General features: G+C 40.2%; 1 protein-coding gene across 9 annotated transcripts in view; it reads right to left on the bottom strand.

Annotated features, from left to right (window-relative positions):
- Positions 1 to 7,405: 7,405 nt before the first annotated feature.
- Positions 7,406 to 27,019, bottom strand: part of ndrg4 (NDRG family member 4) — a 51,000-nt gene continuing 31,386 nt past the window's right edge. For 7 of the 9 annotated variants that reach the window (XM_018704187.1, XM_018704189.1, XM_018704193.2 and 4 more), the window contains 14 exons: positions 24,974 to 25,079; positions 21,796 to 21,916; positions 21,591 to 21,653; positions 20,780 to 20,840; positions 20,541 to 20,627; positions 20,390 to 20,446; positions 19,965 to 20,068; positions 19,817 to 19,873; positions 18,299 to 18,350; positions 17,412 to 17,459; positions 16,905 to 16,940; positions 16,708 to 16,759; positions 16,436 to 16,474; positions 7,406 to 11,640 (listed from right to left, as the gene is read on the bottom strand). In XM_018704187.1, the coding sequence (XP_018559703.1) occupies positions 11,486 to 11,640; positions 16,436 to 16,474; positions 16,708 to 16,759; positions 16,905 to 16,940; positions 17,412 to 17,459; positions 18,299 to 18,350; positions 19,817 to 19,873; positions 19,965 to 20,068; positions 20,390 to 20,446; positions 20,541 to 20,627; positions 20,780 to 20,840; positions 21,591 to 21,653; positions 21,796 to 21,916; positions 24,974 to 25,079 (1,038 nt within the window). In that variant the 3' untranslated portion in view covers positions 7,406 to 11,485. The remainder of the gene's footprint in view (positions 11,641 to 16,435; positions 16,475 to 16,707; positions 16,760 to 16,904; positions 16,941 to 17,411; positions 17,460 to 18,298; positions 18,351 to 19,816; positions 19,874 to 19,964; positions 20,069 to 20,389; positions 20,447 to 20,540; positions 20,628 to 20,779; positions 20,841 to 21,590; positions 21,654 to 21,795; positions 21,917 to 24,973; positions 25,080 to 27,019) is intronic. The other 2 variants (XM_018704191.2, XM_018704196.2) reach the window with 1 other exon arrangement.

Raw genomic sequence — 27,019 nt, 5'->3', positions numbered from 1 at the left:
ACAGCCCTTGCTCTTGGTCCCATTGTCTCTTTAAATCCCCACCCTAGTAGAGGAGGGAGATTCAAACTACTACGGCCAATCACAAAGAAACTAGACTTGCTGATCCAGGAAGGGAACCTAGATCAGCAACTCAACTCTCATCAGCCTGTGCATTCTACTTACCCCTCTGAGGAAGCAATACCTATTGCGAAACATCAGGGGATTTTCATGTCGACCGATTTGGACTTCACCTTCTCTCCCAAAAAGAACTATTGAGTATTGGAACCTTTTGTTCCTACATTGGAAATTTTAATTGGTTTTAATAAACATTCCAATAAAATGAGTTATTTTAACAGTTGGTATGTGGCAAACTTGCCTACTCTATACCTTCTCCCGAGAGGAGGCTTGGGGCCTACTAGCACTTGGATGCTAACCACCTGGAACCGAGTGGAACTCTCTTTGTCTGGGCATACTTCCTTTGTCTCCTTTTGGCTAAATACTAAGAGTGTTCCTCTGGATTTCTAAAAAAGGACAATACTGCATGGCACTGGGGGATTAATTGATTCTTCTTGAGGAAGTCTTCATAGATACCTGGATCCACTCTAAGGACTCAATGAAGCCATATGATCCCACTTCCAGCTGGAACACATGGAACAATGGAGGGAGCAACAGACACTCGGCTCCACGGATGGACACTGATGGCCGCACCCGACGGATACCTGCCGTTGAGAATTCAGGTGGGCCCACACCAACACAATTTAACAATCCAAACCTCTCTTACAGGAAGGAGGCCATCCATTCCAGCCGGCATTTTGATAGATATGCACAGGCTGAACCTAGGGACAGAGATTTACCCCTCCACCCTTAACCATTTATTAGAAAAGGCCGGGGGGGACAGTGTGAGACCAGGCTGAGTACTAGTCATGCAGCCTATATACATTCCAACATAGTCAAACAACCACTAGATCCAGAAACAAGACAAGTTACTAAGGGTTACTTAATCCAACCCATTCACCATAAACTCATTATTGATCAAGCTATTAACAGCAACTCCTTTCCTAAAGGCATGACCAAACAGGTGAAAAAAAATTAACAGCCTTTATTAAACCTGATCCTCCCCCACTGAACAGATTCAGGAAAAGGTAATTGAGAACACTAATAAGTGGATGGAGAATAATATGATGCTCCTACGGGATCACTATGTAGATATTATAACTAACTGTAGTGGGGGCAAACTAAACAAAAAGGCCCTACGAGTAGCTATGGGCTGGGCTACCAAAAGATATGGCCCCAGACTGAACCCAGATGTGGGAAGGATGGTTGAGGCTCTTTTGGATCACTCACCTAATCACACTCATATTTCAGATTCTACACTAGATTCCAGTGAACCCGGGAGCAGCGTCCGGGGGATGGAGGAGGGGAACCTGGACATGGAGGACAAGGAACAATTTCCCAAACTGTGTAAGACTGCTGCCCCACACTCACGTTCCCTTTACCTTGGCCCCAGAATTACCATGGTGGAACAGTACTCAATCTTAAAGGGGGACCTGGGGACAAAAACCAAACCAAAAACTACAACTGTAAATAATACTCAACCCAACTTGACCTGGAGTCCCCCAATGGACCATAATCTGGCTTGATGGGACCAAAACAATTCAACACCCCTGGCCCCAAAGACGGGGGGGGGGCGATTAGTGGGGATTGTGGGACGGGCGGGACAAAATCCACCCCAACCGTCAGGAATTTCACCCATTCCCACAGGGGCTACTGAGCGGCAACAAGGGCAGGATGTTGGGTTCCTCTGTCCTCCTGTCCCATCGACCTTGTCGACCCTTCATCCACCTCCTCCACTTCTCCCTCCCCCACCTCCCTCCTCCCCTCTACAGCAGCTTAAGGAGACTGGAGTTAAAGACCCATCATTAATCACAAATCTTCCATTATTACTCCTCTACACCACCTTCCCCTACCTCGTCTCCCTCCAGCAACTTAGCTAGTGACTCGGAGGGAAATGGGTCTCCAGACAGGGACCTACCATTGCCTCAGTGCCCTCCTCCTTGCTCTCTCCTCTCCCTTCCGCACCTCCCCCTTCTTAGGAAAATACCCTCTGGGGGACCAAACTCCAACCGACCACAGACTCGGGCGGTGACTCAGATACTCCTAATATACCACCACATAGTCAATCACTTACTCTCACTCAGAATACACACACTGACCGACTGGGACATCATTCTCGTTTGTCTCTAGGTGGAGACCGTGGTGCATGGCCTTGCCAACCCACCCCTCAGCCTACAGAACAACAATCAATGCTTGTATGTGAGATAAGGGAGGAGGTTAACATGATGACTGGGTTAAACCAAGTTGCACAGACGACAGAACGTAAAAGCCACATGACCGAGAATACCCAATCTGAAACCTCAACTCCACAACTTATCCAAAGGCTGGGGTGGGGAGGAAATGAGCCGGCCACCGCTGGCTCCCAAGGGGGGCAGCGGAGCAACGGCAAATACACTCTGCATTCCAACTTATCACAAGGCCAGACCAAGTAGGAAAATACAAGACTGGAAAATTGCACGGATCAAACCTGTCCTATTTCTGGGGGATTCAAATTTAAATAAAATTCCACCATCGAATTAATTTACACATTCAATTTCCCTACCTAAGGTACAGCAGAGGAACTTGAGAGATATCAACGAAACACATTACTAATCACCTTCCACATCTAATCACACTTCACCACAGCAGGTTCCACACTAAACAGGACAGTATCCACTGGACACCATATATGGCGGGACGCCTATTTGCCCACTGGTGTGCCCAACTAAATTTACACCACCCCTAGAACCTACATTGGGACCTGGGAGGGGCCAACCACATGCCGCAGCCCCTGTGATGAGGAACTTCCAGCCGCCAAATGGGGGGAGAACCACTATCGCTTGCCCTTCTCCCTCCTCCCTCCATTCCCCCTCTCACTCTCCCTCTCCTCCACCTTCCTCTCTTCCTCTCACCTCTCCCCACCCTTCTTTGTCCCCCTGTCCCCCATTTGCGACCACATGGGGACCTCAGCGGCCTGTGGACCTTTCCTGGGACTCTAAAAGTAATGTCCTGAATCTGTCTAGGCTATTTCAACCGACAACAGCACAAGTGCGACTCTTGGAGAGGGGGCTTAGTTTCATTCCTCGTCCAGATACCTTTGATAAAGAAGAACTACGCAGGGACTTCCACAGATACCACAGATGTCTCAAAATCATTGATTACTTTCAGGAGGAGGAATTTACACATGTCCCCTTCACTCTCCCCTCCAACTGGGAACTGGGGTGGGAACAACTAAGTAAACCAATAAAAGACCTAATTAGAGCAGATAGAGAGTCTACAAAATTATCAAGAGGGCCCGGACCATGCGGATAGTCTCACCTCACAGGAGAAACATGCATTACAACAACTTAAAAACAATAAAAACATCATTATCAAACCGGCAGATAAAGGATCAAAAATAGTGATTATGGATAAGCAACAGTATGCCCTTGAGGCTAACCGGCAATTGCAAAATACTAGATGTTACAGAACCATATCAGATAGCATACAGGTAGCAACACAAACACAGGTCAGGAACATTATTCAATCACTACATAATCGCAAATATATCACTGCCAAACAACGTGACTATCTTTATGGTCCGGATGACCCTCGTCCGAGAGGTTTTTACCTCCTCCCCAAAATCCACAAGAAGCCAGAGACGTGGACGGTCCCCTATGAGATTCCAGCAGGCAGGCCGATAGTATCAGATTGCAATAGTGTAACCTACAATGTCTTAATACATTGACCACTTTTTGGGCCCCCTCTCCACGAGACACTCCAGCTACATCAAGGACACTTATCATTTTTTAGAGATCATTTGTCCCATGGTGGTTCCCTCACACACTTTTTTGTTCACCATAGATATTGACAGCTTATATACAAATATCAATACTTCTATGGGTCTTTGAGGTGTAAAAACTATTTTCCAAAGGTACCCTGATCCTAGCAGACCAAATAAGGAAATCCTCCAATTGTTGAAAATCTGTGTAAATAACAATGATTTTTTGTTTGATGACAGGTGGTTTTTGCAGGTGGAGGGGACTGCTATGGGTCACCGATATGCTCCTTCATACGCCAACCTGTATATGAGTGAGTGGGAAAGAGAGACCCTTGCCAAATGCCCCCTCAAACCGCTCCTCTACCTCAGGTTCCTGGATGACATCATAGGAATATGACCACATAGTGAGGATTCATTTTATCAATTCACAGAAATTCTTAATAACCATCATCCATCCATCAAAATCAAACATACCTTAGACACACACCAGGTCAATTTCCTAGATACCACCATTTCTCTCTTTCCCATAAATGCCACACATAAACGCCTGACATCTAAAGTTTACTTTAAACCGACAGATACACATGCACTCTTACACAGACTTAGCTATCATCCAGGACATACCTTTAAGGGCATCATTAAATCTCAAATTCTTCGCTTTCATTGTATCTGTACACATGAATCCGATTTACATCAGGCCATCTCCATTTTATTTCGGAGCCTCAGAAGGAGAAATTACTCTTGACGATTTTTGAGGAGAATTAAGGCTGAGACCTTGGCGGCCCTCTCTCCCACTCACTCACCATTGGCTCCACCTCACAGATTGGAAACTCTAAACAGGTGCACCGGTGGGCTGGTGAGGATACCCCCCATTACCCGGATTAGAGCTCGCTCCTGGTGCACCTCCAAAACTCATCCCTCTGGTCAGCACTTTTTCCCATAAGTATATTTCTCTTAAGGAGAACTGTCAGAAAACCCAAGAACAATTTGATCGACTAAAAAACTATAGAGTCATATTGGCTCTCAGTTCTCTCAAATTTGCATTTTTCCTATTGGTCAAAGCGACCTTCACCAGAGAGGATGGGACACTGTGGCTGCACCGTGAAAGACTAAAAAATATGAAATAGGTTACAAATCTACATGGGGATTGGGGGGGCCCTGTTAATGGTACCTTTACCTTACAAACCAGCAATGTGGTATATGGGATCCATTGTGATGTGTGCAGAATGTAGTATATAGGAGAAACTAGCAAACCCTTAATAATAAGATTGAAACAACATTTACATGGAATAGAAAAAGGCAACTCGCAAAAATGCCTCATTCAACATTTCAGAGTACATGGGGCCCAAAACTTGAGTATTGTGGGACTGGAAGCAAACCCGGGCTGGACTGCTGGACAGAGAAAGAGAGCAGAGAGAATATAGATTGAAAAATTGGCTACCAGAACCCCTCAGGGGCTAAATGATTTTTATAACTAAAATAACTTTTTGTCTTCCTTCCTTTCCCTTTACCCTTGCAAGTACCACATTCTAATAGATAGATCTTTCTTATCCTGTGTTTGTTCTAGAATCCTCTTAATTCCTTGATGTGGGAGTCTTCCCTTTTTGGTATATATTTAAAAAATAAATAAATAAATAAATAAACATCAAAGGTGGATCTCCCTTTCAATAATTTATATGGATTAGACACACAGTGATAATTATGATTACTTGCCCCTCTGGAACCTTTAATCCCCAGGAGCAAATAAATTCCTTTTATCCTCTACACTACTGACTGCAATGCCTGGTTGGTTTTGGTAACAATAATTTATAAATATGTTTATATATTATCTTCTTTTTGGTGTATGTGTGTGTATATATAGATTTCTTCTGCTTTGAATATACATATATATATGTGTGTGTATATGTTTGTTGCAAAATCTTACTTATTACACATACCACGTTCTAGAAATCATCCATCCCATGGTGGTCCCTATACACGCCTTTCTGTTCACCATAGATATTGACAGTTTGTACACAAACATCAACACTCCTATGGGCCTCCAAGCTGTAAAAACTGTTTTTCAAACGGTATCCTGATCCAGGTAGACTGGATGAAGAAATACTTCAACTGCTGGAACTCTGTTTAAATAACAGTGATTTCTTGTTTGATGACTGGTGGTTTCTACAAGTGGAGGGGAATGCCATGGGCAATTCGGTATGCACCCTTATATGCTAATCTGTATATGAGTGAGTGGGAGAGAGATGCTTAAGTTTTTGGCCATTCTGAGCTGATTAAGCATCAAAACACTGTGAAAAGTTCTTTTTTACGCACACTGGCATTGCTCACAGGGCACAAAACAGGCAAAAGGTGTCCCAACAAGAAATGATGGATTTCAACCATAATGCATGTTTATTAATATTAGAAATTAGGAAACTTTCATAACTGTGTGGCTGTGATGTTAGTTTCTATTAACCAATAATCGGATAAGTAAACAGACATATAAACCAGGAATAACAACAAAGCTCAGGATATACATTGGATCAAATCAGTACAATACACTGATAAAAGTTGGCAGTCTTATGCTTAGTTGTGCTGCACTCTGTGAGGTAAGGTAAACTACGCCCAGTTACGTTACCAAGGCAATTGAAGGGGAAGACAAACATGCCTTATTGCTGTGCTGTTTTGCTGAGTCCTGGTCAAGGTCCATCAAACTGCAGTGCTCCTGGCTGTGTGGCCTCAGTGTTGTTGAAGAGATCAGTGGTGGTTTCTTTGCTGTCCTCGCACAGTTAGCTGGTTGATGCTAACTCTGCTTTGTAGCTCCTTTTGCTGGTAAACCCAGCTGGTAGAGTTTGTGTGGTACCTGCCGGTGCTTGGTTTTAAATGCTTTGGTATGCTCTTGTGTCACAACCAAAGTTCAGTCTAGTGCAGGCCTCTGCTTCATGTGGACCATATGGAGGTCACAGAGCTTTGTTCCTACCCTTGTCATAGGAAGAAAGAGAGCAACTAATGCTCTCTCATGAAGAACAGCAGAGTAGAGAGGGCTCCAGCTCCCTTGATGAGCAGGGCAGTGGCAGAGAGAAAGAAAAAAGGAGACCATCTTCTTTTTATCAGCTTGGTGACATCAGGGATATTAGGCCATACAGTGACAGTTGTAGCTGGAGTTGGGGATTTTACATTAAGTGTGAAAAGGTGAAGGACTTTGGGAGACTGAGTTTAATGGCTCAGCTTTGTCTGTGAATCAAGACGTCTTGTCCTCCGTTTTGAGTGAGATAACGCCCTACACCTGTGTGATCTTAACCCTGAGTAATATTCAAATTCAGGTTGATATTGTTTACATTATTCACTATGATGTTAGTGAACTGGAATAATGTAAATCAAAGATATTGTGGGTGGGGCCATACTAGGTGGAATGGAACCTGAATAAAGTGAGGAGGAACTGTTTGCAATATTATCATATTAATATTTTTATCAAGATACAATGAAAAATTCAAAAGAAATGCAATTTTGTCACAGTAAGGTTGAAAGCTGATGTGAGAGCTGCTCACGATATATTTAAAACATTTAAAACACAACAGAAAATGACTCCTCAAATTCTGAGACAAAGTCTTTATTTCTTATTTGTTACTTAGTCAGTACATGGACAGAGACAACTTGCTGTGTATATGTATTTATATATAATATATTCAAACTTAACAGTACACATCGGAATGACAACAAAGCGGTTAAGAGTCCTTCTGCGTTTGTGAATAGAAACAAGCCAATAGGGAAGACGCCCACAACATGGAAGAATCCAAATGGGAGAAAAAGAACTTATTGCTCTATACAACTCAGTCATAATGTTAGTAAGAAGGAGGAACAGTAGCAGTACACATGAACCAATATCATTATACCAAGATGAAGTTACACCCTATTTTTGTTTAGAAGAAAAGGAAAACTCCAAGGGAAGAGGAACAGAATTATGTTGATCTTCACAACACAGTAGTGTAAGTTCAGGTAACCTGTTCTCTAAATAAAAAAGTATCTCTAAGTGCAAGGAGGACCAAGTTCTAAACAGTGCTAACACACAGGAGTTGTGGAGTTTAAACAATTGCAACCGAATGAAATCATTAGACCTTTAGTTGGAGTAGAGAGGAGGTGGGTTTCATGTTAAAGATATATGACCATAGTGGGGTGTGTATGTGTTTGGCGGTGTGGGGGTTGTGAGAGGATGAGGTTGACAATACTGTACAGCACTTCAAAAGGGGACAAACACATTCAGGACCCCCCCCCAGGCAAATTGTGTAAGTGTAGTGAAGGAGGAAACCAAAGATTAGATGGTGAAAAATAGCTAAGAGAAGAGAAAGATTATATATACAAATTCCACCACATGCAAATGTCAGTGTTCATGAAATAAGCGGTGACTGAGATGTTTTATCAGACCAGTATACTCTCATAATTTCTCCTTTCCACCTGTCAGGATATTTTTTCAGTTTTACACTTCAACATTAAATAATTCAACAATAATCTCTCTAGCTTCTGCAAAATCACATTCTTTTCCTTCATCATTCATTTGCACACTTTTAAGATGAGAGTCTCTCTCTGTGTTTGCATGAAAAGAAGTGTATTCTCTGCCAGTATGTTGCTCTTTAGGCCCCCCTGGTGCACAGAAACACCACCAATATATTTTAGAAAGTGACTTTAGCTGATAGCCCTTTAAGGTGGTGACTAGGCTTGCCTGTGAGAGCCGGGGCACCTTATGTCTGTGTTTTTTGTTTTTTTTAAGGGGAGGCGGGGGGTTGGGGGCCCTACATTCTGAGCTTGGTGCCCAAATGGCTCCAAAAAAGCCCCGTCCCTTACAGGCTACCTTAGGGAAGTACACACCTCAGTGATTGGAAGCTACACCCCTTCTGACAGGGGATCAGAGGGTTTTTTGTAAAACTTGAAACATTAGAGGGTGACTATGGTTCATTACCTGGGGACCCAATCAGCACTGACAAGGTGGTCCAGTGTTACAGCAGACAACAGCACAACACTTCATTCGTATAAAGCAATACCTATATACATGTACTGTACTGGTGAGACGTTACAAGGCACATCAAAACAAACACCAAATGCATAGCAATTACTAATCACTCTTGTGTGTGTGAGTTTTATTTATTCATGTCTTTTTCTTGAACTAGTGCAGCTTTCATTTGAGCACGTTTGAAAATGTGTGTGTGCATGGTAATACATGTGTGGATATTTGTGTATGTGGGGATAGGTTTGGTATATCCACAGAAAGCAGCCTACTGCTGCGAGTTCTTTGGTGGCGACCCGAAAAGAGGGCTTGTTTGGGTTTGCCTCTGTCCCCCTGGTCTGGTTTGGTATGAGTAGAGACTGCAAGAGCCACATCCACACCCCAGAGTTAGGCTTTGTTCACACAGACATTTGCTTTGCATGTATATATGCACTCCCTCTCATTCATTTGAACTGGGGAAGTGAAGCTTTCCTGCAACAAATACAATGTGATGTCATCTGCCATGGCACTGCATTGTCCATTGGAAGCATGCACACATGCACATTGCTCCAACTGGACATCCCAGACTGTATTTCACTGTCACACTGGTACATGAAACAGCATACCCTTCCACCAATGCCCTTTGGTTTGTTTAACACAGGGTCAATATCTGTCTGAATATGTCCTTTATAGATTGATGATGGCAGTTTTATCCATGGCTCTATTTAACTAGCCAAATGTAAGGTGCTAATGAAGAATGCCTTAATACTTGATGAAACTCAGATACTAGGATGCCCTATGATTACTTTCTCATTCACATGCATATCCATGTTAATGAATACTTACTCTAGTCTATATTCATCTAGTGGATTGTCTTAGAAATGTTAGATGAAACATAAGTTGCTGTGCTCAGCAACATTGCATTAATGCGGCTCGAAAGTAACAGTAATTTTAATTTCAGTAACCAGATTCAGTATGTAACACCACTAAATTGGTCATGTTTATGGAATAGAACTTTCCCTGGATAGACCACTAAATGCTTTAAGAAACAGTTTTCTTTTGATCTTCTAATCTTCTCCTAGACAGAGCTATAACATACTATAACATAACAAGTGCTTACAATGCAAGAGGACAATCTTCTATATTGTGCTCTCAATTTACAAATTTAATTCATCCAGATACAGTAATATTAGTATTGGTAATACAATAGTAATGCAACTCTATTCCTAATTTCACATACAACATTTTACATTAAACTACTCAGCTCATAATAGTGCATTTCCAGCAATACCTTACTTTGTAAGATACTGACAATTTCATGCTCACTTGATTTCACAGAAATTGGTTAGTGATTAATGTCTAGAAATACAAGTTATAAGTTGTCAGTTTTCTTGATGCTGAACAAATACTTCATAATAACTTTGCTGCTATATTAGTTACATAAGACTGCATATTTATATAAATCACTTTATGCTCATTTGTTACTAAACAATAGATGGCCTCCAATTGCTTACAAAACACAAAATCATCTCTCTCAAAATCAAGGTTAAAACCAAAGTTAAAATCAATTTTTTAGGCTACTTTGGATATATCATGTACAGATTATCAGGTTAAAAGCAATAAAAACAAATGAAGCCGCACATATGTATCAGTTAAGCTATATCTGGTGGTGTAGTGGCTAGGTTTCAATGCATATTTTACTGCTGGCCCCAGTTCAATTTCCTGTCAGGAGATAATAAGTTCAGTAATGAGAGAGCATACAGTGTAACAAGCTTTATGATAATTATATAGGTCCATCCATAAAAAAAAAAACTTTATGTCAATAAATACCTGCTTCTGCTTTTTGGAAATACCTTAACACTTGTATATACGCTGATGACACCACTCTTTTGGATTCTAGTTTACAAGTTTGATATAAAATCTTACTAAGTGCAGATCTAAGTCAACAAGATGTATTCTAGCTATGCTCGTGGACTTAAAAAGCAAATACATTTTCTCTAACCACTACAGGGACAAAATAGGCTGTGTTCTGCTGTCTGCCAAATTTTGGACACACCCCAAATGCACACCTGTGACCCGTCTCTCACCTGGAGAGAAAAAAGCACTCCTATATAAACAACACAGAGAGAGATACTCACACTTCTGTATAACAATAAAAAAAAATTGCTAGCAAAAAATACCTTCTCATAACATATTATTAATAACAAGTCTTTGCTGTGTGAATTGAAGACATAATTACTTTCTTTGTTTTTCTTTTGCGTGTGTATGGAGGGGTGGGGGGTTGGGTGCAAACAGAGCAAACACAAGAATGACAAAAACAGTTACGTACATCTTCATCATTGACGGGAGTTGAAGTGGATACGGGAGTTGAAGTGGATATTTAAAAGAGGTGGCTAGGGTTTTTTAGTAGCAATACATAAGATATTTTACAGTGGTTGGGGGGGCGGGGGGGGGCGAAGATGGCAGATAGAGAGAGCGTTCTTCATCTCGTTTATGAACTTTCCTTGCTGTTGCTGACACGTTTTGCACTCTTATCATGACTTCTGGCTAGCTAGCTCTGACGCCCTCAAACCCTCAAATGTTAATCAACATTTTCCTCATACCATTTCCTCATTTTTTCTTTGCTGTCATCCTTTCCTGTCTCTCTCTTTCTCTCTCTATCCCCCTACCTCCTCCCTCCCTCCTTCTATGGCTCCTCAGCAGGACACCTCCATGGTGTGGGTGACTGTGCCGACTCCCTCAGCGCTGTCGGAGTGGGTGCAGGCCCGAGAACGGGATCCATCCATGGAGCTGGCACTTGTCAGGGAGGCCGTCCTGGATCGAGCCAGACGGGTCATACTGGCAGAGGGCACTTGGAGGAAGGAGAAGAAAAAAGTAGAAAATATAGGGGAATGAAAAAAAGAACAACTTAGAATTACATTTTGTAAAATAATAGTGAGATTAGTTGATGTTGGGGAGATGTGGGTAGCACATGCTATAGAACTAAAGATATAAATATCCCTTTCCGTTGCTGGTGATGGTGCTGACTGGCTCAAATGACAGCCATGACTTGTTGGGGTTTTTCATTAAAGCTGTTAATTTGTCTACACAAATACATATTGTCAGCACCATGCTGGAGAATTTCAGGGCTCAGTTTGTGTTGTATAAAACTCAATTCTCCATTGGTAGTATAAGGTCATTATTTTTGAAATTGCATTAAATTATACATTAACTAAATAATTACTTGTATTAGAGATGAGCAAATTGGCCTTGAGTTGAAATTATTTTGTTAGTTGCTGTTGCCAAGAATGAACCCTGAAGCTCCGTGTATTAATCCTGGTTCTGAATATGTTATGGTTGCGTTTTACCAAAATCATAATAATTAGTAATTTTTTAAAATTAATTAAAAATCTGTAGGATTCATGCACTAAAAAGTATTAATATTACATGTAATATGAATGTAACTGTCCAATAATTATTTTTGTTGGTAGATAAATTCAACACAAGTAGCTACAGTTGAGTGTTTCCCTACATTTAAAATTGTGTGGAAAGTTACCCTAACTCAGAGCAGCACTGATTTATTTTTTGGCCACACAAGGACAGTGTAGCAAGTTGTAAACAAAATACTTATTTACATTTGCTTTTAAAGCTGTTATAGCAAACAGTTGCCCATTTACATTTGAAGAGGACACATACCCCTTTTCCACCAAGGCAGTTCAAAGGCCAGTTCAGAGCCAGTACATAACTTTGAAGTAGTTCTTTGAGTTTAACAGCAAGAACAGCTTTCAGCAGGAAAGTAGTTCAATCTCAACACCTCACTGGTCTAGAACCAAGAACAGCTGACTGGCTGGAGATGGGCTTATTGTGACCCACAGCACAGTGCTGAGAAAATTCAAGACAAAGAGATGACCTCCACAACGCGTCTGGGTAGGTAGCTGGCTAAAGGCTAGGGCAGATGCTAGTTAGCTAGCTAAAGGCTATGGCTTTAGGGTTAATGTTCAGTGTTAATATGAATCTAACCATGTCAGGTAATTATACTTTCTTCCTGAACATAAACACCATCCATAGCAATCACAGCAAGCATTGGACCGGTCATGTCTGGATGTCAGTGTGGACTTGCAAAGCTAGGAGCGACACTTGTAAGAGGCGATGTCTGCCACTGTATTGTTGTGCTTGGCCCTAGCATTGCTGGGAAAGCTTAGACGCAACATATACAGACATATACAGTGACATAATGATGTGGCTTTATGGTATCGTATAAAACAGCTGTAATCAAACCTCTTCTAAAAAAGCCCACTCTAGATCCAGATGTATTAACCAACTACAGACCTATATCTAACCTCCCCTTTCTTTCTAAGATCCTGGAGAAAGCAGTTGCAAAACAGTTGTGCGACTTTCTACAGGACAATAGTTTATTTGAGGTTTTTCAGTCAGGATTTAGGTTGTATCACAGCACAGAGACGGCACTTGTAAAAGTTACGAACGACCTTCTGATAGCATCAGACAACGGACTTGTTTCTGTACTTGTCTTGTTAGATCTCAGTGCTGCTTTTGATACAATTGACCATCACATCCTTTTACAGAGACTGGAGCACTTTATTGGCATTAAAGGAACGGCACTAAACTGGTTTAAGTCCTATCTATCTGATAGGCTTCAGTTTGTACATGTTAACAACTACTCCTCCATGTACACAAAAGTTAGACATGGAGTTCCACAAGGGTCAGTGCTTGGACCAATCCTCTTCACTCTGTATATGCTTCCCTTGGGCAATATTATCAGGAAACACTCCATAAATTTCCATTGTTATGCAGATGATACACAGCTTTATCTGTCAATGGAACCTGATGAAACCAATCATCTAGCCAAACTCCAGGCTTGTCTTAGGGACATTAAAATCTGGATGACAAGCAACTTCTTACTCAGATAACTGAATCATTATAACACATCAGAAACTTTCTAATGATGTAGCTCCACTAGACGGCATTGCCCTGGCTCCCAGCTCCACTGTAAAGAATCTGGGAGTCATCTTTGACCAGGATATGTCCTTTAACTCACACATAAAACAAACTTCTAGGACTGCCTTTTTTCATCTGCGTAACATCTCCAAAATTAGACATTTTCTGTCTCAAAAAGATGCAGAAAAACTAGTCCATGCATTTGTTACTTCTAGGCTGGACTACTGTAATTCATTATTATCAGGCTGCCCCAACAAGTCTCTAAAGACTCTGCAGCTGATTCAAAATGCTGCAGCACGACTACTGACAGGAACTAGGAAAAGAGATCACATTTCTCCTGTGTTAGCCTCTCTACATTGGCTCCCAGTCAAATCCAGAGTAGAATTCAAAATCCTCCTCCTCACATACAAAGCCCTTAATGGTCAGGCTCCATCTTACCTTAAAGATCTCATAGTCCCCTACAATCCCACCAGGACTCTGCGCTCCCAAAATGCTGGTTTACTGGTGGTTCCCAGAGTTTCCAAGAGTAGAATGGGAGGCAGAGCCTTCAGTTATCAGGCTCCTCTACTGTGGAACCTTCTCCCAGTTTCGGTCCGGGAGGCAGACACCCTCTGTACCTTTAAGAGTAGGCTTAAAACTTTCCTCTTTGATAAAGCTTATAGTTAGGGTTGGCTCAGGCTTGAACCATCCCTTAGTTATGCTGCTATAGGCCTAGACTGCCGGGAGGTCTTCTATGATGCACTGAGCTCCTTTCTCTCTCTCTCTCTCTCTCCCTCTCTCCCTCCCTCTCTCCACTCAATATGGATTCATATCCCATGTTACATGTTACTAACTCAATATGTCCCCTTTCCTGTAGTATTGTGCTCTCCCGTCTCTCTCTCCTCTTCTGTCTCTTTCTGCAGGTATTTCTGCTGCTGGAGCTGTAGGGTCGGATCTGTGATGACAAGTCTCCTGCTGCTCCTACAACTCCACTCAACACCTGCTGCTAGAATTAGAAATTACTTACACTGCTATTAGTTGTATTGCTGTGTTAGTAGTTAATACTTTAATTATCACTACTATCATTACTACTGCTGTATTACTGGCCTCATCTTACATCTGATATGGAACCTGTGTTATGCTATGTTCTTCTTTCGCTATTCTCTACCCCCTCTCCCCCCTCTCCCCCCTCTCCCCTCTCTCTCTCCTTCTTAACCCAACCGGTCGAGGCAGATGGCCGCCCACCCTGAGTCCGGTTCTGCTCGAGGTTTCTGCCTCTTAAAAGTAAGTTTTTCCTTGCCACTGTCGCCTAGTGCTTGCTCATGGTGGGATTTGTTGGGTCTCTCTCTGTAAACACCTATTTTAAAGAGTACGGTCTAGACCTGCTCTATATGAAAAGTGCCTTGAGATGACTGTTGTTGTGATATGGCGCTATATAAATAACATTGAATTGAATTGAATTGAATTGAATTGAATTGAATTATGGTGACCCTTTGAAAAACAAAACCAGCTCTTAGAAGGTTTGCAAGTTGAATTTAAACCGGCACTAGCACCAGCCCAGGACTAGCACTAGATTCACATTGGTGGGAAGGGGGCAACAGAACAACATTAGTGTTTATGTGAGATCTGTTTTGGTCTCAGTTACCAAATGGCTAGGTGATAACTTTGTCTATCTGCCATTTGGTTTTGGGTTTTCTCTGAAAACAGGGCCTGCTATTAGTGTTTTATGTGTACTAGGGTTTTTGGGCTTGAAAGCCAAAACAATTAACTAAAAGACACTAAAACACTCAATAGAGATAAAGAGAATAGAAGAAGCTGTCTTTGGGATTGCCCCCTTTTAGCTATTTGATCCATCATTAATATGAACATATTTGTTAGTGCGGTTTTAAATAGCTGATATCCCTGACTTAATTGACTTAATTAATGAAGTAATTTGTCAGATAGGTTCAGTAATAATAATACTCAAGGGAAACTGAAACTGAAACTGAAAACCTGGAAACTTTGAGCACAAAAACACTTTAACACAACTAAATAGAAGTAGTAAGGTCATTAAGGTCTTAAAATAATTACTATTTAAAGCTTTAATACTAAAACACTGGCTTTAGCTTTAAAAGCCACATATCAGTCCATCTAATTGTTGGGTGAAATGGTCCAGCATACCCAAGCTCAGAGCTCTAGATATAAATATGAATTATAGATATAGAAGATATAAAATCAAAGGTACACCGCTAAATGTTTCATATCATACTTTGTGCTTATGTTATTAAGGCTCAGCAGTTTGGCACAGATCTGCACAACCCTTTGGACAACTTAAGTTTTCAATCTTGTGTTTATATACATTTTAGTTTTAATTAGTTCAGGTTCTCATTTGATTCAGTGTTCTGGTGGCAATTCACCTTAAAGCCTTAAACAATTACTTTTCTAATGCTGATGGTAATTTGTTATAAACTTAGTCCAAAGGGCTTTGCTCAAAGCTAGCTGAAAGCCATAGAAATAGTAGTATTGGAGATGTAATGGTAAAGGAATGGGGGGAGGGGAAGTAGGGGCAGTATATTTTTCCAGGGGTGGAAAAATTATTTTTGATAAAACAAAAATGGGCAAAAGTAAATATTTCAGAACAGCCCCAAAAAGAGTATTGATAACAAAATAAAATCAACATAAATTTCAAAATGTTAATGTCATTGAATAGGGAAGCATTAAGAGGTCAGAGGTGAACGGGGAGGAGGAAATACCTGGCCCTCCACTCAACCTCCGATCCTTCACATAAGCGACTGAGAGAGTAGGGCAAGGAAGACAGAGGGCAAGATTAACACAACTCATATCCCTCTGCATGAAATACATGATATCACAATACATACATACACACAATACATTCACATATAACTGCAACAATAATTACTAGCTTTTTTCAAGGAAATCATTAACGTTAAAACTGGTCGAAGACACAAACGTACATATAAGTCCACTCTCACTCACTAACCTAGTCTTTTTTATGGATACTTACTGTAGCCCATTCCCTGCAGGAAATACTTGAAGGCTTCAGTCAGCTTGCCAGGCTGCAAAACAAGTTTTAATTTCACTGACTTTGGAGTTGATGATGTTAAATATGGATGATGAATTCATGGTCTGTCTGCATTTCTTTATTTCATTTGATTGTATGCTAGCCTGTTGAGTATGTAACATTATTTGTTGGTGTTTTACCTGTGTGAGCTGAGGAAGTCCACCAGAGTCAGCCATCTACCATGAGAGGAGAGAACAACATTCAACCAAAGTGCTGAACAAACTAAACTAACCTAAATTAAAATATATTTGTCTTATTGCATATGTTCTGTTTCACTACTTGAATTTAAACAGGGATTTTCTGTTACTTTCAATGTGGACTAATTAGTGCATAACTATTTACTATGTTGAGAATACAACAAAATTAACTGTTTCTTTTTGCAATGCTGCTCTGAACAACAGAGTAAAATGGTTATATTGATTAATATGCCTCAATTTCACATCAGATTTTTGGTAAGCAAGCATCTTAAACAAAAGAAATTAGTATATATATATATATATATATATATATACGAAAACTGCATTGTCATGAAGCAAAACACCTGTTTTTATTAATTCATAAAATACAGAACAAAAATGCACAATAAAGGTTTATCAGCTGAAAGAAAATGTGCAATACCTCTAGGTGAAATTAGAACAAGCAGTTACCTTTAGGAAGGTGGTGTTGGTCGGATCCAGTTTTGAGTTGCACTCAACCTTGAAAACAAAAAACAGAAAATTGAACCAAATAAGCCAAAAAAAATCACTATCAAAAAACTTGATTACTTGAAGGAGTTAAAGATTATCAGGACTTTGTGAGGAACTGTGGATGTACTGTATACAGTTTATATAGAAAGTTATATTAGTCTGTGTGTATGTGAGTGACCCAGATAATGCAGTGATGCTGCAGAGATGAGTCACTCCAGCAGGCTGCGAGCACAGCCGTAGTATGAACACACACACAATAGACAGATGTGAAGATGCACACATGGAATATGTTTTTGCTCTCTGTTGCTTCCTGTTGCATCCTGTCTTTAATTCTTCATACAGATCAGGGCCAATTCAAACTAGGTAACACTAGAGACAGAGCAGGGCCATCTGGCCCCTGGGGAACAGACACACACACACACACACACACACCACACACACACACACACACACACACATATACAAAGAGAGAAAACACACACACACACACAGAGGCTCTAGGTGGTGAGGCAGGCTTGAGGACAGAGTGAACTAGGTCTCTGCTGGCTGACTTGTTTTTGTTTCCTAAATGAGGATGAACAGTCACTGACTGGATTTACATGCTAAGTACAAAACTCTGAACAGAGCAAAAACAGAGGAAGGAAGAAAGAGGGGAGGGTTCACTGTTTAGAGCTTTAGATAGACTCATATTTCTCAGAGGCAGGAATACAATTGAATTGAGATGTCATGTCCATGGCTGTATTAAATGAGCAAGTTATGGAAGATGGAAGACAGTAGGACAGTTGGTGAAATAGAGGTACAGACAAAGAGACATTTTCAGTGGGGGGGAAGACAGATAATGGGCTCACCACTCCTTCCTCAGCAGGAGCATTATCTCCTACAACCAGCATCACAGGACACCTACAAAACAACATTCATGTAAAATATATATAACAGTAGATGTAGAATACTATATTAATATAATATAATTTTGGATGTATTTTCAAGTTTAGGGCTGCGACTGATGATTTTTTCACCCCACTATTTTCAATACGGATTATTTTCATGTCTTTGCACCAGCAACAGCTGTGGCCTGATCCAGGTTGTCTGTCTGTCCCATTCTTGTAACTATGATATCCCAGCAATGCCTCAAGGGAATTTCTTCAGATTTGGCATAAACGTTCGCTTGGTCTCAAGGATGAATGGAGTAGATTTTGGTGGTCAGAGGTCAAAGGTCAAGGTCACTGTGACCTTATGCCTGTCCCATTCTCAGTATACACTGTATATTACAGATACCTTGAGGGAATTTCATTACATCTGGCACAAATGTCCACTTGAACTCAAAGATGAACTGATTTGAATTTGGTGGTCAACAGTCCTCTTTACCCCTCGGTAAAAATAGCCTCTACGTGAAGACAGCATGTTTCTTACTGGAAGTCAGTCACTGGAATCACACGTCAGTATAGTGATAACTTCCATTTCCTAAACTACACTTAATACCTTTTCTTATGCTATGACCGGAGGCATTATGTTAGAAGACTTTTAAAGTTGAAGGTCAAGGTCATTGTGACCTCATAAAACATGTTTTTGGCCTCGTGAGGACAATATCTCAGGAACACTTCAAGGAATCCCTTCAAATTTGGCACAAATATTCCATTGGACTCATTCACATTCACTTGGACATATTGCTTGTTCTGTCCAAACAACTGTCCAAACCCCAAAGATATTCAATTTACAGTGATATAACTGGAACCACTAAGTATCTGGTATTTTTTCTTCATAAATGATTTTAAAGTGAGCAATCAAATAGCATATCCGAATTACCAGTTCATTCATGGAAAAATAACTTAATTAAAATATTATTTTCAAGGTTAACATTGCAGCAAAGTAATTTTCTTTATGTGACACTCTCAATGTTACAATCTGGGAGATTCCCAGGTCTCTATGTAAAGTAACAGTCTTACAGGTTTATCTCCTCACCAGCACTTCATTTATGAGCCTCATGCAACTGTTGCTATGGAGAAGAGGACAGTCACAGATTGGAGTGGTAGGGAATCCAGCTGTTAAAAACCATCCCATTCTCAGTATACACAGTATATTAGGGATTCCTAGAGGCATTTATTTTTTAAGTGAAAGGTCCAGATATTTTGTAATGCAGTTTTTTTAATCATTTACACGGTTGATTGAATGGAAAGAATTTCATGCCAATCCAAGCTATAGAAGTGCTTGGAGACAAATGAATGGGCATTTCATGTCCAGATCTGAAAGTTTTCCTCCCATTCTATTTTGTTTTCCTCAGTTAGATAGATTACTTAAGACCTTTTCCTGGTTGAATCAGCTGGTTTATGCACATTGTTGTACTATGAAAACTGTAATGGTAGACTTACTTGAGGGTCTTGGCGTTGAGTACTGTCCCACTGCGGTTCATCTCCAGGTCTCTACGACTGAAAACATAAACATCATGAATGACAAGATTAGGTGCTTGTGTGTTCATGTTTGTGTGTGTGTGTGCATATGATGTTTGCATTTCCCTACCTGTTGTACATGTTCCAGAAGAGCTGCAGGTTGAACTGGTTGATGGTGTTGTTGATTTGTTGTCGGTAGCTCTGCACTAGCTCTGTGTTGTTTATCAGCTCCTCCTGCACACGCACACACACACACACAAATTGGGTTAGAACCTTACGAGAATGAATTTTACGGTAAAGAAAGATCTGCTACATTTAGATGACAAGGTAAAAATAACATAAAAATATTGTTTTCTATGCTTAAGATGCTGTAGATTTACCAAATATTTGTCAGTAACAGATATTTTTTGTAAATATAGTTTCTGAGAATTAGTTTTGTTCTGTCTCTCTGTCTACTGTTACTGTTACCTTCTTATTTTCAGGAAGTACCCTGAAAATAAGGAAAACTTGACACTTGACAGGTTGTCCAATTTTATGTCTGCACCATGAACATACCTGGCTGAAAAGATGTGGTAGGACAATATCTGGCAGAGTACTGGTTAGACCTGACAACTGGGGGAAAAGACAGGGAGATTATGATTGAAAGATAACAAAAGGCAGGTCTGGATTTGTAAGATTGTATGTACCCACTCAAAACACTAGATACCTTGGTGGCAGCCCAATCAATCCATCCTTTGCCGTTGGGGTCAATGTTGAGCAGAACCAAACCCTCCACCAGGTCAGGGAAGATCAGCTGAGAGCAGAGGAAACAGAAACTGATTTAAGACTACTCTTGGATTCAGAACACATTAAACCTGAATATATTTTATCCAGCATTAGGCTAATTCTGAATAAGCAATCTGGGTAAATTACAGTACAGAGTAGTAGGATCAGGATTTGACTTACAGCGAACTTGGCTAGAATGTAAGCTCCAGCTCCAACTCCGATCCCAACAATGCTCTTGAATCTAAAAAGATCAGTAATCCATTAGATGCTGTATTTTACAACAAATAACGTAGCAGTCTATTAAGGATACACTGTTGTAAATAGTTCATATGTATTGATATGCAAGATAGATACGAGCATTCTAATAGCATGCTATGACCTAACGATGTTAGGCACATCGTTAGGCACAGTGATGAATGGCACTAGTGGCAGCACAGACTGAAATTCAAGTGTTGTATATCTCAGCTGTGGCTGGTAATGTACATTCTAAAATACATACTGTTGGCAAGAAACAGTGTCACTTTTCTCTGTTTTCTACTCTGCAATCTACATAAAAAGCTCAAGAATAAAAGCAGTTGGCTAGTAACTTAACTTTTACTGTTGAGCTACGCTTTGTTTAAGGATTTACTGAGACTTGTCAAAAAGGAGGTTTACAAATTTATGTTTCAAAACACCAAATCTTTTTTTTTTTTTTTTTGGTTAATTAATTAATTAATTTCAACAATGTTATTGCACTAAGAAATATCAAAAAGCAATGCTGTATGTGAGATAAATTAACAAATACAGATAGATTTTGTATGCTAACGCAAAAGAGACAGATCTGTCAGACAGAAGGAACAATAAATAGTCTTTGCAGAAACAGGAAAATATCTTGTCTTTGCCAGTGTGTAGCACAAAGAAAAAAGAGCACACGATGTCCCTGCAGATGGCTGTTACTGAAACACTGGCTGTGTAGGAATTAATGTGTAATTAGAAAGCAAAGTGCACCAACCCAAAGTGTTGGACTACAGTGGGCAGCATCCCAGCCAACTGGTCCATAGTGGGGTACTGGTACCTATGGAGAGAAAGGACACAACTCCTTCAGACTTATTGTCATGCCACATGCTGTATGTGTGATCAGTGCACTGCAATGATATGTTTTTACATAATGATGATGCACTCAAACTGTTTTAAAGTTTGTGCTATAAACTGAGTACCCCTGTGGCAACTGAGAAGCTCCAATCTGCTGTCCTGGGGCATCAATGTGGCAAACCACAAAGTGCTTGGTGATCTCCTGCATATCCTCATTATTGAAGAAAGTGTTGAAGCACAGCTTGTCTGTGGGAGAGCGAGCAAAGAGAGAAGATAAGCAGACAGTTGAAGAAAATGAGAGTGTAGGCACAGAACATAAGAAGCAGGGAAGAAGAAAGCAAAGGACAGTGCAAGGAGAGAGGAGGGTGGAGGGATGGGAGAACAGGAATGTCACCACATTAAATATGCAGCACAAACCAGAGGGGATTAAAGATGACCACCTGCGCCAGCAAAGATAAGGCAATGATTCCTTCCAGCAAATCTGACATGTCATACAAAACTTTATTCACCTCCATTTCTAACAGAAAACTAAAACAATGATTTACATAATGTAATATTTTATTTGGAAAATATAGATTGTGGACAGGTCAGTAAGATTTCTGCTGCCTACACATATAGATCATTTGTCCCTACCTTTGGATGGAGCTTACCAGCTGCAGGCATGCAATACCTTTGTTGCTATGGTAACAATAATAAGAGCAGCAGGAGTATCTTTAAGTTTTTATGGACTTTTTAAAAAAAACTGCTTGCCTAGATCTAAAAAATATGTCTCTGGTTTCATACAGTTATTGGACCAGATGTTTTTCCAGAGTCTGTTTTGAACTTGGCCAAACTGCATTTTAAATATTTGAGAATAGTGTAAAAATAATATCTATGTATTAACTACACTGTTGCTCTTTGGCCAGATCTTGCTTGTGGAAAAAGATCACATATTCTCATGAAGCTTCCCAGTTTAAAAATATAATTTCCTGTCACAGCCTGTCAGTTTTTATTAGCTCTTTGTGATGCTCAAGTTTCATGTGACCCACAATTTTGACTGTGACCACTTTAAAAAAAATGTCTACTTGTCCTGGAAATCTTGTTAGGGCTTGGGCTGGACCCAGTGGTTGTCAAGAAATAGCTTCTACAATGAATACTCATAAAACCTAAATGACATGAGTTAATAAAACATGATACAATGTACAATTTAACAAAGTTTTAAAACTGTTTCACTTTCACTAGCAGGGTCCACCTACTTCTGTTATTCCATTATTTTGTTAAAATGACTGACCCCCTGAAGGTTTCTCTCTCAACATTTAGAGCTCTATTTCCTGAAACATCAAAGACTCAAAACACTGAATTCTGAAATAGCTGGACTACATATATAATAGATGTCAGCTCTCTGTTTGCCATCCTCCCACAGGCTCTGCAGATGGCCTACTTTCAGCCCATGTGTGTCAGACTTGGTGAAAACCACGCAGCAACATTGTTTCTCCTCCAGCTCTGATTGAATAGTGTTAATTAAATGGGCCAATTAGCATGACAACTGGGTTAGAGATGAAAAAGATGAGGCCAATAAGGTGGTGCTTCATGTTTGTCACATGTTTTTATGTACACAAACATACCGGTGCTGCCTGAGGACAGAGGTGAGAAGTTTCACCCACCTTCTCATCAGTACATGCTGAATCATTTGACAGTGTTTTCAGTCTGCACTTCTCACTCGGTGACCTACTTTCTTCCTTTGCACTTTTTCTCTCTCTCTCTGGTTTAGCCTCCCTCTCTACTATCCTTCCTCTTTTCTCTCTTTTCTACTCATCCTACCTTTTCCTCCTGCAGTCATACCAACCACAGAGTGACAGATGCCTCCATATATTACTTTATTTTCTTTATCTCTATCAGTTTCTGTTCCGTGACCTCTTTTCTACCTCTTAAACCAGCCCTCATCTTTCCCTCTCTCGCACACCTCTAATCTCTTTCTCTTCAATTAATGTTTTCAGTTTTTTCCTCATTCTGTCCTGTTCTCTTGTTCTCTCTACCTCTGTGTTTTGAATCCAGGGACTGGCAAACTGCTGTGCCATCTGCTGATTGGGAATCATTTTAAATTTATTTATTTTTAAACAATAAACTCTCTACCAATTCTTTTCAGTATGACTGTGCCATAGTAGAATGATTAAATGACTGGCTGTGAATAATAATAGTCATGTGGTTGTGCTGCAGCAAAAGCAAGTTCTATTCTGGTCTATTGTAGTCTTCAGTCTATTACTACATTACGTGTTATTGCTATGTGATTTTCTTTTTTGTTTGTTTTTTATTAGTGTATTTTTTATTCTGTATTTTTTTCTTTCTGTTTTTATATTGTATTTTGTTCCAAATCAAATGGATAATCATCTTAATGATAATTTAAAAAAGGAACAGCAGGATAGACAGTAACAGCCTTATATCAGTCTTATCAGCAGGCAACAGAGCCATAGATCAGTTCTGGCCCATGACATGCTATTTTCCAACCCCCCACTGTACCTATCCCACCCACCAAGGCAGTGCTGCATTGCTGCTGGCTCCGCCCTGCCTCCTTCCGCAGGCTGGGGATGTTTTTCTGACCTACATTTCATCGATGCCTCTAACACCCACTATTTCATTCGCCTCCTCATCTCCTCCTCTTTTCTATTTTTGTCACCGCTCATCACACTCTCCTCTTGGTCTCTTTTCTTTGTCTCGTTGTTTTTATTCTGGTTTAATCTCCTCGGCTTTTGTCTACATTTATCCCTCCTCTTCTCCACACATGAGTCATATTTTTATTAAATTATTGTCTACTCCAAATGTGTTAAGTGTTGGCATCTATCACATGTTGTGACTTTGCATACAGTTGTGAACATAATGGTAGTCAGTGGTCAGTTTTTACAGTGCACCACAGAGCTTGAGATGGTTTTACTGTACTATTACCCATTGTTATAAGAAATCATGCATGTTATCCCCTTTCTCCTCACCTTTCCTGCTACTCAATGCTATCACTGTCCAAATGAAAATGGAAATGCCCAAAAAGAATAACTTTATAAAACACAGACTGTGCTAAAATTATATAAACTTTTAAAAATAACTTCATGACACTTTTTTTCCATGTTTCTTTTAATGATCTGTGTAGTTGTGACATTGGTGGCACAGACCTCCTGTGGAGATGATAACAAGCATTATGTGCCTGTGTGTGTTAGCAGAATAAAGGCAGGAAGGAACGGTGTGGCATAGACGCCAATTATCACCTCTGATTAGTGCAGAAACACCTTACAGAAAAGAGAGGCAGATCCACACATATTTTACATGGACACTCACGGTTCAGTCCCACATCATGGTAGGTGAGGATAGCAGGCTTGTTTCCTTTGGGTGCCCCACGGATCACCACATGCAGCATCCCATAAGGGGTCTCAACATCATGTTCCTGTGAAACACAAAAACGCACACTCACTATCACCTGAGGAGACATACAACGTACTGATCTATAACCTCCATTGTTTCACACTGTGAGACACAACAAATGTATTAAACACTATGTATGCAAAAACCCATCATTTAAACTGCTATTTATTGAACTTCAGTCAACTTCAGTGTGCGTGGCAGAGATGCAGGATCTCAGTTGAAAAAAGGAAGGTCTTAACATGTAAACAATTCAATAGTAAATGGTGCAGAATGTAGAGTCACACACTGGCATGGTAAAATAAGAAAGCAAGAATAATGTATAGAAAAACTTTAATGTCTAAAAGAGAAGGGGGGGTTGAATTTCTATAATGATGTAATAAGCTATTTTTGGTCAGCAGAACTGACAGTAATGAGTTTCAGAATGGGTTTCAGAACAAGGGGCTAAGCCATGTGTGCCTCGGTAGCCTAATAGTTAAGGATAGGCCAGGGTACCTTTGTTTCCTGTCGGTATCTCTTCTACAACTATCAAATAAAGGCAAAGATGGCAAAAATAAATGAATAAATTAAAAACAGGGGCTGGTGTTTAACCGATATATAACAGGTGTTGAATATGTAAACTCTAAAATAATTTTCCAGAAACAATGCCAACCAGTTACCAGTACTGAACATTAATTAGATTAATTTGAATGATCTATTTTGAGGATTTTGCTTTTATTAGCTAAAAAAAACGAACAAACAGAACAAAATCTCCTGTATGTAGAATCTATTGTAAATGTCCGCGCGATTTGTCATTATGATAATGTTTTAATTGTTTGGCTTGAAATGAAAGTAAAGTTCTCTAATGGCTCATGCTGGCATCAAACAGTTAGCCTGGACTGTATCCAAACCTCTCTTGTTATGACCCACATTTTGTCAGCTTTCGCTGGTTGGAGCCAGCCAAACTCAAAATGGAGGAAGGAAATATGTGTTGCCATGAACTGCGTAATGTGAGACTCTCTCTCTCTCTCTCTCTCTCTCTCTCTCTCTCCCCCTCTCAGGTACACACACACAAACACACGCGTGTGCACACACACACACACACACACAAATGCACACATACACTAGAGAGGTGTTATGGGTTTACTATGCCAGGTTTAGAGGTTAAGTGCAGTGATTACTGATGATTCTGACACTCCTGTCTATATACTATGTCTGTGTCTACTGTAAACCAAACACACAGACGTCCAATAGACACTGACATGCCATCATTATTATCCTCACAGTACAGACACAAATAGTGGATGCACCCAACTGCTAAAATTCTGCATAATCCTCCCCAGCAGTACATCGTCACGCAGACAGCAGTTATGAGTTAATCCAGGCAGATTATCACACTATTATTTCAGCATCAACATCAGTGTTATCTGCAATCAGCATTCTAATTCAAGGCAGTTATTGCACCTGGAGCTATATTGAGAGTCTGCTGTCAGTGACTGGATTCTGGTATATATGATCTCTCATTGAAAGAAATTCCATCTTTCAAAGTAAGACACTGCATTTTTTCATTTTTGACAGTAGCTTGATCAGTGTGGTTCATCTTATTTCATTGTGAGCTGAGGTCCAGGGAAGAGCAAACATCTTGGCTGCATCACACAACAACAAACAAAAAACAAACACCTCTATGCATCTGTCTCAAGGTTGCCAAAATAGATGATACTGCAGAGGGATTAACACTTCCTCTACATACCCATGCACATACACATAAATATGCAAGTGTGTTTTTTGCAGAGGTATGTTGCACAGCGTCTGATGATAGCATGCTCAAGTGTGTCAGTGGGTCACACTCAAAGGACTCAACATTTGACACTGATGCTGCAAGTTTCTCCATATCAATAGAGAATATGAGCAACACTCATTAGACAGTTTGTAAAGATAGATACATTTATTCTGACAGAGCTAACACCAGATCCAAAGACTGACTGA

The sequence above is a fragment of the Lates calcarifer genome, linkage group LG10 (genome assembly GCF_001640805.2).
Source record: "Lates calcarifer isolate ASB-BC8 linkage group LG10, TLL_Latcal_v3, whole genome shotgun sequence".
Classification (NCBI taxonomy): Eukaryota; Metazoa; Chordata; class Actinopteri; family Centropomidae; genus Lates; species Lates calcarifer.
The sequence above is the reverse complement of the archived record's forward strand: the minus strand, read 5'-3'. Positions and strand labels throughout refer to the sequence as shown.